The 13,843-nt window shown below is 36.7% G+C and overlaps 1 protein-coding gene across 1 annotated transcript in view; it reads right to left on the bottom strand.

Annotated features, from left to right (window-relative positions):
• Positions 1–1,283: 1,283 nt before the first annotated feature.
• The window catches only part of LOC104617779 (potassium voltage-gated channel subfamily H member 8-like), a gene marked incomplete at its 5' end in the record, with an annotated part of 22,386 nt that continues 9,826 nt past the window's right edge, over positions 1,284–13,843 (bottom strand). Inside the window, one exon of the mRNA XM_010283194.1 lies at positions 1,284–1,994. Within this exon, the coding sequence (XP_010281496.1) occupies positions 1,284–1,994 (711 nt within the window). The remainder of the gene's footprint in view (positions 1,995–13,843) is intronic.

Below are 13,843 nucleotides of genomic sequence, written 5' to 3'. Positions count from 1 at the left end.
ACTGTAGCAATATAAGTTCCTAATACATTAAGTATTGAAAAAAGTTCAAATTTTCTTTGGTCATTAAATCACATTATGGATTAAAAAATCTGCAAACCTATAGTCCCTTTTCTTTTTGGCTAAAGGTTAAAGCTAGTTTTTATGTATGTAAGTAAAAATAATCAAATAAATAAATATTTTAACCTTTTTCCCCTTGTATCTGATTAAACCATTGCAATTTTCTACTTTAATATTCCTCAACTTACTCAACGGTTTTCATCCCTCTTAATTTTCTTGTCCAGATATAAAATCCCAGAACAGGGATGCATAGTAAAATGTTGACTTAGTCTTATCAATAATATTGCAATATTAAGACACAAACCAAGGATGCTTAATGTTATCAGTATAACAATTCACGTTTTAAGTAGTAATAGCTGACTTGGTATGGAATAGAACATTCCACCTGTTTTATTTTTTTAAGTAAAATAATACCTTTATTTATTTGTATTCCACCAGCATGAATACATTCATTGTAAATTGCATGCACATAAAAGGGAATCCATTTGTAAACTACACAATATCTTAACAATAAATAGTACTTGATCTAATATATGATGGTAGTGCATTTCCTGTTAAAACTGCAAGCCTTTACCAAAATGAAAACAGACTCTTATTCTCCTTATAAATATTTTAAATAATTTTAAGTACATGTTTCATACCAAGTATATAAAAATAGTATTTTTAGATAAATTAAGAGGTTTCATTTACATGACAAATAACGTGCAACAACTAACCACTCTCTACCGGCTCTATTTGGTTGATTGTCTAGATGACATGCAGCGATAATTGTCCCTTTGCCTTCACAGAACCGACAAACAGACCAGCAGGACCCATGATCACCTGAAGCGAACAGTGCCATAGACATTGTTTGGGATCAACAGTCAGATACCGAGGGAGAACCTTTCCTTCGATGAACAAAAGCCACCCATGTCAGTTCTTTTGTCCTAGACTTCCAGCTGCTCTGACCCTCAGGGTCTTTGGACTATCACAAAAGTCTGCCAAACAGACCAGTAAGTTATATCTGTATACAAAATGCTTTTCAACATGCTTCTAGAATCTAGAATTTTTTTTGTATAGTATGAACTGGCAATACCTTTTCTTGCTTTCTATAGATCTGAATTTTCATGTTTTTAAGTCTCCATGGTCACCAGAGAAAAGGTCAAATAAAGCAGTCATGCAGTACTCTCTAAGTTTGAAACTGGTAGCTGAGGAACATGCTTTGAGTACCACTTCACTGTTTCTCATTATACGTCTATGGCTTGGTAATCTTTATCTTTAACATCCCTTGTTCTTGTCACAATGTCTATCGGGAAATCTGGGGTCTCTGCAGAAACTACTCCAGCTGTTCCCTCCAGGTCCCATGACCCCGGCAGGTTCTCAAGGCTTAGCGAGCTGATTGCTCCTTGACTAAAGCTACCTTCCTCAGATCTGCTGGGGAGCACGAGGTGTAATGATGTCTCTGATGAAGAGCATACCGAAGAAGAAAGAGTTGCTGAAATAGACTGAAGAGGAGTCAAGGTAGTGTCTGAATAGGGAGAGGTGCATCTTAAAAATTGCAAATTGTCCTTCTGAATTACCTGATACTTGGAGGGGGAATTGTGAACACCCGGTGTATAATAAAGTTCACTGTCCATAGAATTTTGCAGGTTGGGTTCAGTTCTTTGGGGGCTGCTTCCTACAGAGGACAGATCTGTATTCCAAATGTCACATAATGTGTTGCCGCGACAAAGTTGTGCTTTGGTACAAGTAAAGTTCCCAGCTTGCATGTGTGTGCAAGGTTGATGCGTAGTCCAAGCCATTCGAGACTGCAGACTTTCCAGGGTAGGACTTCGAGATATTCTGTGCACAGCACAGAACCCTGGAGGCTTCTGGGACGTTAGCAGGTTCTCCAGAAGGTGCATCACATTCTTCATATCCTTACTTAATTGTGATACTTCTTGAGTTAATGTTGTCACCTGTTATGGCAGTGCAAAATACCGTGGTATTTATTTATGCAGTCAAGCTCCAAATACACACATACATGCCTTTTTTTTTTTTCCTTCTAATAATACCAGCTTTAATCTGTGGCACAGTATCTTTACTTTTAAGAAATATACTCTACTAACATATGTGTGGCAAATAGTGAATCCATCTACCCTACCACAGCTCCATGTTACACTTTCTGTGGCATATTGAAATAATTAAAGCGCCTCAATAAAAACGTATGATGGAAACACCGTAGGCATAATTCACCTGATTTTAAATTATACTCTGTATATAAAGAATGACCTTGGGGTCAGAACTGAGATGACTTCCAGTGGCAATATGACATCAATAACTTCTTGATCAATCATTAAATATTTTAATGCATGTACCTTTTTTATTAACCAATTTTATATTGCTGAATGATATAAAAATGAGCTCTTGTGAAGTTTTGTTCAGAAATACACGTATGAAATATACTGCTCTCTTCACAGTGAAATAAAATAAACCCATACCCAAAGTTATCAGATGCAAGTAGTAGTTACATGAAAATCTGGTGGACTACTGCTAAAAACAAAAAAACAACAACAAAAAAAAAGAAACTGGAAACTCTAAAACCACTTGCTATCTCTAAACATTTAAACAATATAAAAGCCTGTGAAACAGTTTACTTCCATGTAGAGTTATGTTTATATTTGAAAGGTATTGCATATAACACTGAGATAGTAATCCATAGCACAGATTACTCTGCGTGTGCAAAAAGAAAAATCATATTTTCTATTAGATATATTTTTTTTTAAGCTGAAACCACTGATAGCATCCAGTTAATTACATGAATGACATGAAGTTCTTAATCTCCCAAAAATTGCTGGTTTGGGTGGGTATCAGATTGACAGCTTCTGAATTTGTGTTTTAAGGTAAAGTGATTTGTGAACATTAATGGGGACATTTGTTAAGGCATTGTAAGGACATTTTGGGAATTTAAAAGCCTAACTCAAACATAAAAGCCACCCACTCACCATTTCAGATGTTTGCCTTTCCTTTTTCCTTCTTAAGGAAAAGTTTGTAGGAAGTTAAAATCAGTCAATTATTTTTAATAAAGGACAATGAATCTACCAACACGTAGAAGTGAGCTTTGTCTCCATGGTAGCTAATCAATCTATTTTAGGTTGAACCACTGTCATTACTGTTAAAATAGAGTTTCTCATACTGATGCTAGTGAGAATACTCTCTTGAAAAAAAGACATGACTGCACATTTATCTTCAGAAGGATAAACCACCTGTCAAAAAGAAAAATGACTAATTCAGGGGGCCTTTCTTTGCCCTGAAGTAAGACACCACGGATTAGGTGCTCTACACAGATTAATTTTCATGTAATCAGAAATAGAAATACAATTTTCATTTTCCTGACAGGATAGTTCCAAAGAAATCTGCTGAAAACATTTCAGGCCAAATTTAACTGTGTTACTACAGGCACAATAATTATAAAGAAATTCCACGTTAGAAGGGAAGTAGGAAGCTCAAATGCAGCGCTTACACATCTATTTGTTTCTCTCTGAGCTAAGAGTTCAAACCCATCATATTGTTTAATAGTTTTGTAATGATCACGCTACCCTGGAGGGAAAATGCTTAAAGAGAGGAGGCTTTTGAGTGGTACATGACAGGATCTCTCACTGTCTGTCTCTCCAGCTCTCATTCTTTCTGCCTTGTTACCTAATTAAGCCATGATAGATAGAAAATAAACATGAGATCTCCTCCTGCCAGCCGAGATTAAGCCTTGAATGCCTGGTAGCTCATGTGAACTTCAGTTAAGTGAGGGACTAAAATATGTTAGGAAAGTGATTTGTGAACAGGCTTCCTGTGGGGTCAGAGCAGCCAGAGAAGGTTCTTGGTACCACCAGTCTGTAAGGAAACAGACTGTGAGATTTCTGGACAAACCAACCATGCAAGAACTTCTGTGCTCCATTGGGAACTGGGAGATGGCATTGCAAAACTTCTAAACGTTTCTTTAGGAAGAAATGGGGAAGAAGGTCAACCAAACCCATGGCTGCCTATATTCAGTGGTCATCAGTTCTTTTTAGGATCACCACTGGTGCCTGCTCCTAGCAGATAAAGCACCTTTTTTTTCTGTGCCTAATTTCCCAACTTGCATCCATTTTACACGGCTTTCTGCAGTCATGCAGACAGGAATATTGATACTACCTTAGGACCCAAACTATGAATGCTGCATGAAAATATCTGCAACTTCAAAATATCTTGTTTTATTTGGTCAATGTTTTTCTCTTCCATTTCTGATTACTTAAAGGCTTTTTAAAGGTTTAATTATTCTTTCACATGTTCCTTTTGTCAATTCATTGAGACAATACAGCAAAAATCTGATCCCAGCATCAGTACTTGTGTCAGTCCTGATTTTCTATTAATTGCAAGTTGCTCTAGTGCCCAGATACTATTTTTGATGTATCAGCTATCTCTGAGTGCTGTCTTCTCATAAGCTTGCTCTTGCACAGTCATAGGAACTGACCTGATAAACGGGCCTTTGATGTATGCTTTAATAGTTTCCAGTAGTATGATAGTTTAAGATCCAAAGTTTTTATGCCAAACTTCATTAGAAATTGACCACCATTTAGTGAGATCTATTTGGACCAACACTGCTCAACCCGTAGGCAAAGCAAATATGTAATTTTCTGGGCAATATAAAACCTTTCCTGGATTTTACAGACTGTTAATATTACTGGATTAAACCTCCAATATCTGTACTACTATTTATTACCATCTATCTCTATATTATTATGATTACATATTTACGTAGTATACTATTACTGTTACTGTCAACACTGTACTGTTTATGCTATCCTTTTTACACCCTGCAGAGATTATTGAGCAGGTGCAAATAAGCAGGTGTAAGAGGGAACAATTTTATCAATAAAGTTAACAATGTCATAGTGCTCCAGAAAGTGCAAAAGAACAGAGATTACAAGCCAAAGAAATTTTAAGTCTATGAAACAGAAATTGAAAGCCGTACAGTTGCCTCCTGAGTGAAAGGACTAATTCTCTGCATGCTGGTAAGGCTATTCTCTTTCCAGGAGTTCAGTGTTTATTGCTAGGCAATGCAGCTCGTCGTACAAATGGTTCCCGCTGCGCTAGGCAGATAGCTTTAACACGAGCTGTGAGATCCCAAGTATACTTGAAATGCTGCCTTAACAGTTTCTAGGACTTGAAAAAGATACTGCAGTGTTTCCTGATATAGAAACTGGATTTTATACAGGGTTAGTTTGAATTAGCAAGAGGTGCTTTTCAGGTTGGTCGAAAGCAATGTGCTGGTACCTTTTTAGTAGACTCTATTATAAAGAAAGAATATATTTCAAAAGAGATGTCAAAAAAACAGATTTTTTTTTTTTTAAACATATGGACTTGAATAATAACATTTTCTGATGCCCTGACCAATATAAGTTTTAGTAGTTGTGTTTTGCATTTTCAAATTACTTTGACAGTTTCAGTAGAAAGAGTATTTTTCTTTACTACCAGTATTAAACTGTTGTGCAGTTTGAATACTTTGTTTCATGTAGTTAAACAGGAATGGAGGTGATTGAATTCAAACTTTTCCATAAAAGTTATGAAAAGCTCTATATATTGTAAGATGATGGTGATTATTGCTTTGTTAAATGGTATTGGCTAAACAGGTTTCTTTCTTGTTCCATAGTATATTCCAGCATTTAATTTTTTTTTAATGTTAAATTTTCTACTAGAATGCCTATCGCTCATAACTGTTCCTGGATAAATCGGGAATAAACGTGTTTGTTTTGTTTTGTTTTGTTTTTTTTCTAATTAGAAGCCTAATACATAGCTGTTTTTTTCTCTCTGTGGTTTACTCCCTTTTGCAATTCAATTGCATCTTCCTACCATGACTCTGAACATCCAAAGAAGTAAAGAAGAAAATTTGCTTCTTGAGAAATGGAAGTTGTATTTTGGTAATGCAGGGAAGCTGCCTGGCTTGCACTGCACATGGCAGCTTCTCTGTGCCCTTGCTTGGTGTTTCATTTCTTCTTCTGTTCTGGTGCCTCATAAAGTCAAGGAGTCTTTCACCCAGAATGAGTTGTCTCAGATTGATTAGCTGCTGGTACTGTTCCCCAGTAAATGCATTCTTGAATGGATGAAATGAGAACTGAGCTGAGACAGACTTTTCACTGATCATCTATCAGCATCTCTGTGGTCATTGGTATTATGGTGACAGCCATTTCTGATTTAATGGTACTTTGGGAATAAAGCTAGTTGCATAAGAAAAAAAAAATCCAGTGCAGCTAATCTGAGTTCAGATTAAATATATAGGATTTGCACAACGATATGATGGTTCAGTTTCAGCAAAATAAATCCAGAAATCAGGAAAGTTGTGAAATTGGTTTTATCATGTAGGAGTAGAAGAAAATTTGCTGGTTTGTCTGCTGACTTGCTAGCCAGCTCTTGGGTGATTCCAGGGCAACCAGTCTGACTGGGTAAATTAGGATACTAAGATCATTGCTATAAAACAAATAAGGACAGAACAGAAAATTATAAAGGACTAGATAATTTAAGTGTATTCAAGTCAACACAGCTCCCATGAAATTCAGTTGAGAAAAAGGGTTCCCAAACTGCAGTTCTAATAATAAATTATGGCTCTTTGCTGTTGGATGTGGATGCTGCCATCAGGTTGGCATAGAATCAGGTCAGTGTCAGCATGATGGCGGCAATAAGAAAGTCAGGTTTGGAAATTACCGCTTCAAGGAATTCAGAAAGTATCAGCAACTCTGAGTAGCTACTGACTGAGAGCAAATGGAGCATCATGGAAATCCCAGGTGGCTGGGAGAAGAGAAGCTGTTAATGGGTACTGTTGCAAGAAAGCCTCAGGTTGTATGTATCATATCAGGCAAAAACATTAAGCAAACAATTTCTGTAAGTGCCTGAAGGAATAGTTAAAAAAGAACAGGCAACATACATTCCTCAAGAATAAACCATGGCAAAGGTAATTCTCTTCTTTAACTGAAAAGATGGTTTAACAGACACGAAGAAACCGTAGATGTAATATATATGTTGTCAGAAGACTACTCAGCTCTTACTGTCTGCTTGACATTCTTCTAAACCAACTGAGAAAATATGACTGAGATGTGATCACCACGAGCTGGATTCATACATGATTGGAATGATTTATGATCAATGGTTTGCTGTCATCCTGGGAGGACATTTCAAGCCATTCTTTTCAGCAGCCTATCCTGATCTGTTTTTATTTAATGTTTATTTTTAATGGCTAAATGGAATTCATGTTCACTTTTAAATATCAGTAATAAGAAATTCAACAAAGATAAATGTTAAACATTACATCTGAAAAGAAAATCTCAGAGGCATGAATGTAAATATAATATTCTGCCTATGCAGAATATTATAGAAAAATATCTGTGGAGTTTTGCTGAATCACACTTTGCAGGCATTAATCATGCTCCCGACGTATATCAACAGCATTTGTTTTTACTGGACACAGGAGGGGGGTTCTCTTCACTGGGAATTACTTAGGCTGGTGCAGCTTGAGATCATGTCAATGACTTAAAAGATCTGACCAAAGACAATCCAAAAGAAAGTGTTACCAATGAAGAGTTTTAGAAAATGTAACAGGCAAAGAAAGACAGAATGAATTTGGTTTGTTGAGATCTGCTGGAACAGTATGTTTCTAGTGTAAATTGGTTTTGGAAGGAGAACAGCAATCAGCTTTTTCTTACATCTTATAGGCATAAGAGAAAAAGCAGTGAACTTGCATCCCAAGAGAGACTTACATTTAGAAGTTGGGAAAATAGATCTTTTCAGTACAAGTAGGCTTTGAAATGCCTGTTAGAGAGTTAACTGGATAACTGTTGTCATCTGTCATGGCAGTAATATTTTTTATTCAAATGTGAACTCAGCTTTTGGTGCCCAGCTGATTTTTACACTGCGTGGTTTCCTCTCTTGATTAATTTCTTTGTCTTAGGTGCCTTTCCACCACGAAAAAGTGCAAGACAGACACCACAAAGTATAGGACCTATGCCCTGTATGTGCCGTATGTCCTACTTAAAAAACGAAATTAACCTAAGTTTTAGAGCATCGGCCATTTTTGTTACCTTCATCTGCCAAAAATGATGCTGAAAGTTACTAAGCTAACATTAAAAGAAAGAAAGAATTAGCTAGAAAGACTACGTTCATCAAAGGCCAAGAGGAAAGAGAGAGACAAAACAACAACAAGATAAGATTTCTTTGGAGATATGAATGTAAATGCTAAAAGGAAAAAATATTTTTACAAATCTCTGTAGATAAAAAATGTGTTCATTTGGTGTTTATGGTTTAGAAAGCTTTTATTTCTTAACACAAATAATACTAGGTTTTATGTCTTGGCTTTTATGCTAAATTTACATATATAAAATCCAAAATGGATAGATTAATAATAATTATTTTTAATCATCAATAAATGTCATTAGTTCACACTTTTCCATTTTTTTCTTGATTGAAAAATGTTTTCAAAAGCAAATTATTGGGATAGCCTTGCTGCAAAATAATTCCTGTCATGTGATAATATAGTTATAAGCATGTTACAAATAACATATTTTCAATTATTGTAGATCAGGGGAGTTCTTTATGTGAGTTCTCAAACTGCAAATTGAACTTCAACAGTACATCCCCTCTGTAAAATTGAAGACCTGATTAACTTTGCTTTACCAAATTTTCTTTCTTGGCATTGATTATAAAATGGCTGTTTCCATCGTGTGTATACATTTTTAGTATTAAGGAATATGTTTTGCTTAACAGAAAAGCATGCTTTTTTTTCCTGTCCTGAGAGAAGAATGAGATTGATTTTTGGCAGCTGGATGTGAAATATGCTTTAAAATAATCTATTTGTAACATTTCTTTAGGTGTTTTGGCAAATAAGCATATTTATTTAGGATTGTTCCTTTTGTTAGATGAAAGTGAAATATCCCTGTGAATGCATTTTCTCTGTTCTGAATAAGTGCCAAATGCTTAGAGTATTTTAAGCACTTGCATCTACAAAACCTAAAATTAAAAATAGCTGAATTTCCACTAAGTACTCCAACATGCAGCTAAATAGAAGGCAATTTTCTAGTACAAAACCTGACCCTGTTCATAATTCCTCATGTTTGTTTGTTTTTCAGTTGAGAAATGCGAGTACTCTGTTCATTATACTGTTTTAGTACCATAACTGTGGGGTCTACAGATGTGATAAAGTACGAAATCAGCCCCCAAATTGTGAAGCTGAAGGAGGCTGCGCTGGAGCTGGGTTGCATATGGGAAAAAGAGGGGACGTGACAAAGAAATCTGAATTTGTCTGCATGCACTGCACAAGATGTCCTGTATATCCAAGCATGAAATCAGGTACCTGTGTATTTGAATGGAGAATATATACATATACACTCTGCAAATTATGGGATGAAAATAATGACTAAGATTTGGGTATTTCCTTAGTTTTAACTGCTCTATGTTTTAAATAATTCAGATTTGGCTTTTACATGTTGAAAAAAAAAAAAAAAATAGAATATTTCCATGCTCTTTTCATACATTTATCTGGTCAGTCTTTGCAGACACATGCATTGGAAAGACCAGGTTGGATGTATAAATCTCTGCAACGAAAGATGAATATTTGTAAGGGAGAAGACCTGTTCCTAAATTCTTGCTCTGCCTAATTTGGAGCAGGTCTTTGAATCAAGCTTTCCCCAGCTCAGAAAATGTGCCATGCTATTGGGTATTCAGTCACTTAATCTTGAAACTATTGCTTAAATACTTGCATTTTAACAGGAGCGAAAACCCCAACCTTAACCCTCTTTCTTGCCGCATACTGAACTGTAATGAAAGTCATGCCTTTTTTATTCAGTGGTTACTTGGACTAAGTGGAATGGGCAAATAGGGTAGGAGATTCAGTAGTCCTATTCCACTGCCCCTTGCAATAGCAAATGAGAGGGAAATGCCCTTCATCAACTCGGATCTCATTCAGGCTCAAAATGTGAAGTGAGGTTAGGTGAGGAAATGAAGAAACTGGGTAACCAGCTGAGCAGCCAAACTATGGAGCTGTACAGTAGGAATGTGGGGTATGCTGGTTTCTCTGACATTGTGTAATAAAGTGGCAGTGCTTGCTTTGGAGCCTAGCCCTCCTTAGGGGAAGTCTGTGCATCCATTAGTCCTAAAGTTAATATGTAACAAACTCTGAGAAGTGAAATCAAGGCTCTGTCGTCTGTTAGTCCCATTCTTCGGTAAATGAACTTTCCTTTGGATTAGGTAGTGAATGTCATAAGCCTAAAATACTGCCAAGAGCTCCACTGGCTATCTAAGCTGGGCATAGCTTGTTTTGTAGATTTATCTCTGATGTAACTTTTTTTTTTGCTTTGCTTTCTAACAACAGACTGTATTGAATGTCTGAATGGGAAGATGCACGTCTTTGTTCCCGCAACGAACATTTGAAATGTTTTTAGGCGAACTAGTGAACTCTGTTGCAATACAACTGCCTTTCATGAAAGCAGTTATTTTTGCATTTGTTGATTGACTTGTGATCTCCACTGGAAAATGTATTAATGATAGTGTTTGCTGCTGTTGGCTACTTGTGACCTGTTTTCTCATATTTTCTGGAGGAGGCTGTGTGTCTTGGATAGAGAATTTTGTTTCTAACTCCCACAGTATTTCAACTACTGGTATTAGTCTTCTGCAGCATCAGTCATAATCTTCCATCACTGAGTGATGGAATGATTAAAGCACCGAGTCTACAAGTGTTGTTCAATACTTAATGTAACAACAAAACCCCAAGGAACAGCTAGTGTATTCCAGCAAGGATAGTCATAAGCTCATTTGGGTGAGTATCAAGTCAGTACTCTCATCTCAGAAACTCCAGATGGGGCATGTTTGAATACATGTAGAATATGAAATTAAGCAGCCTTATAGTCATACGGTTTTCTCAATGTAAGTTTTGATCCATGGGAGGACTTGGAGGATACTCATCTGTCTCTGGGATTCAAGCTCAGAATATTACCTGTGAAATATAAATCTACACCAGTTTAGAATTGTTCCTCTTTTTTTTTTATGTCCCAGTGCATCTTATATGCCCATGCATTGTCACATTGAATTGAGAATTCTCATGTATATAAATGTTTCTATGGTTAAGACTTTTGCTTGGTCAGCATGCAGAACACTGTTTTCTTTGCTCTTAGAAAACAAAATATGAGCTTGGGAAGTAGAGAATACTCCTTCCAAGTATTGCAAGGCACCAACAACAATCTTCATCTTAAACATGTCTACACCAGTGTCGATGTACTCTATGTAACGTACTCTATACAGCATGGAGTAAATTTACCTTAGAGATACCGCAAAGTTGAATATAAATGTTCCCTTAGGTTCCTAGATTGTCTGGTGTGTTTTTCAGAGTGTGAAGTTTTCTATAATTATTCATGTAGCCTCATGTAGCTCTATAATCTTCTATGAATTCTATGAGGTTCTGTAGAAAGAGAAAGGTAACCTTCTCTGCTGTGACTAAACAGTAAGTACAACTATTTTCAGATTTTTTCAACATTATTGTGTTACTTGTATTATCTGATTGCATTATTATTAATGTCGTTTTATCACTAACCAGGCTAGATGTAAAGCAATCCAGGTGTTGCCAAAAGATGTCTGAACCTACCAAAACCTTGTTTGTATTCCAGTTTTAGTACTTAGCACACTGTGTTGGTGCAGGCCCCAGTCAGTTACACAGTGTGAAAACAAATTCTGTCTCACACACCAAGCTAGCAAGACTCCAGAAACTGGTGGTACTCTTTTTAAATCTCCAGAGATTCTCTTCCTTTTACAGGACTCCCAATACCTGCTCAACAGGCAGAGACTATAGATGAACGTGCTTCTATCATGCTCCTGTGGAAAGAAGAGAAGGACCTGCTGGTGATGGCTTCTTTTTGTCTGACAACCTAATGGTTTCAAGAATTAGTGGTTCAAATCCATCTCTAACTGTGCTGGTTTTAGCTAGCATAGAGTTAATTTTCTTCATAGTAGCTAGTATGAGGCTATGTTTTGGATTTACACTGAAAACAATGTTGATGATACAGAGATGTTTTTGTTGTTGTTGAGCAGGGCTTACACAGAGTCAAGGCCTTTTCTGCTTCTCACGCCACCCTACCAGCAAGTAGGCTGGGGGTGCACAAGAAGTTGCGAGGAGACACAGCCAGGACAGCTGACCCCAACTGACCAAAGGGATATTCCATACTATATGACATCATGCTCAGTAAATAGAGCTGGGGGAAGAAGAAAGAAGGGGGGGACATGCGGAGTGATGGCATTTGTCTTCCCAAGTAACTGATCCATGTATGGAGTCCTGCTTTCCTGGAGATGGCTGAACACCTGCCTGCCCATGGGAAGTGGTGAATGAATTCCTTGTTGTGCTTTGGTTGTGTGCACGGCTTTTACTTTACCTATTAAACTGTCTTTATCTCAAACCATCTTTTACTCTTCTGATTCTCTCCCCCATCCCACTGTGGGGAGCATGAGTTAGCGGCTGTGTGGTCCTTAGTTGCCAGCTGGGTTTAGTGCACGACACTTTCCTAGGAGAGACTACAGAAGTCTTGGGAGGCAAGAACCTTTTATTTCAAGTGAAGTCTCACAGGTAGCATACTATGTGGAAAAAATGGACTGATATCCCCTCCTCAATTTTAAAATAAAACAGTGAACCATATTCAGAACAGTGAAATATTTGTCTCTGGATTTTGGATTATGTTTCCCTGTGTGGAAAATTTAGTGTTTTGCTGCATGTGGTCATACTTCCTTTTTATGTTAATGTGAGCAAGCAGGTTGCCTAACATTTTGTTCAGATAGTATTAGCAGGGAAAAATGAAGATTGTGCATGGAGGAAAATGACCTTCTTCATGTTGTTTTTTTTTCTTCTTTTGTTCAACATGCTGCCCTGCTCCGAGATTTATTTATTGCTTTTCACTAGAAAAGCAATGACAAGCCCAGAACTATTGCAGTAGAAATGTTTGGTTAATCCACAAGATGCCTGCCTTAGCACATCTGCCACCATAATGTATTTTCCAATTGCCTCTTGCAGATAACCACATAATATGTCTTCATATTTTAAAAATACCTGTCCTCTTCAAAGTCAAAAGGGATGAATCAATATGCCTTGTATGTTTCAAAAGTATTATATAATAAATATAATTTTCTATCATAATAGTGTCATCAATGAACATTTTGAAGATATTTTTGAGTTCTTTGACCAAGCCTTATGAAAAACTGTAGTCAGTGGGGCATGAGACTTTTATCTGAACTCTACAGTTTGACATACAAATGAGGTGATGCATTCATAGTGACTAACAAACCATGGATGCACTTTTAGCTTAGGACATTTAAGTTACCTGACCCAGGATGGAAGAGGTTTACAAGCCCAATGCTTCATATATGGAAATGAAGAATAACTAGATTAAGTGTACACAATATAGAAGGAAAAATAAAATAAAACTTAGACATTTCTGGTAACCAAAGAGATCAGGAAAAAAGAAATGAAACTATGTGGTTGGACTTATTTAAATGTTTCCTTATGTGGAATTGTAAGAAGTTCTCTCTAATCTCTTCATACTGAAAGACAGACTATGCTGGGAACAGATTTTAGTCTTGCAGTATAACTGTGAAGTTAAAGTCTGGTTCTTTCATCTTGTTAGCCAAAGTACTGCAGTGGCTGGATATATGAAACAGTTTAGCCAGAGAACATCTCCTCTTTAGTGTCAGATTGATAGTTGATTACAGGCTTGAAGTTATTAGAAGGGAGGAATAGAAAGCACCACCGAACTATATTTGCTCTGCATTCTTC

The sequence above is a fragment of the Phaethon lepturus genome, unplaced genomic scaffold, assembly GCF_000687285.1.
Source record: "Phaethon lepturus isolate BGI_N335 unplaced genomic scaffold, ASM68728v1 scaffold5283, whole genome shotgun sequence".
In the NCBI taxonomy this organism is placed as follows: domain Eukaryota; kingdom Metazoa; phylum Chordata; class Aves; order Phaethontiformes; family Phaethontidae; genus Phaethon; species Phaethon lepturus.
This window is presented reverse-complemented; position numbering and strand designations above follow the sequence as displayed.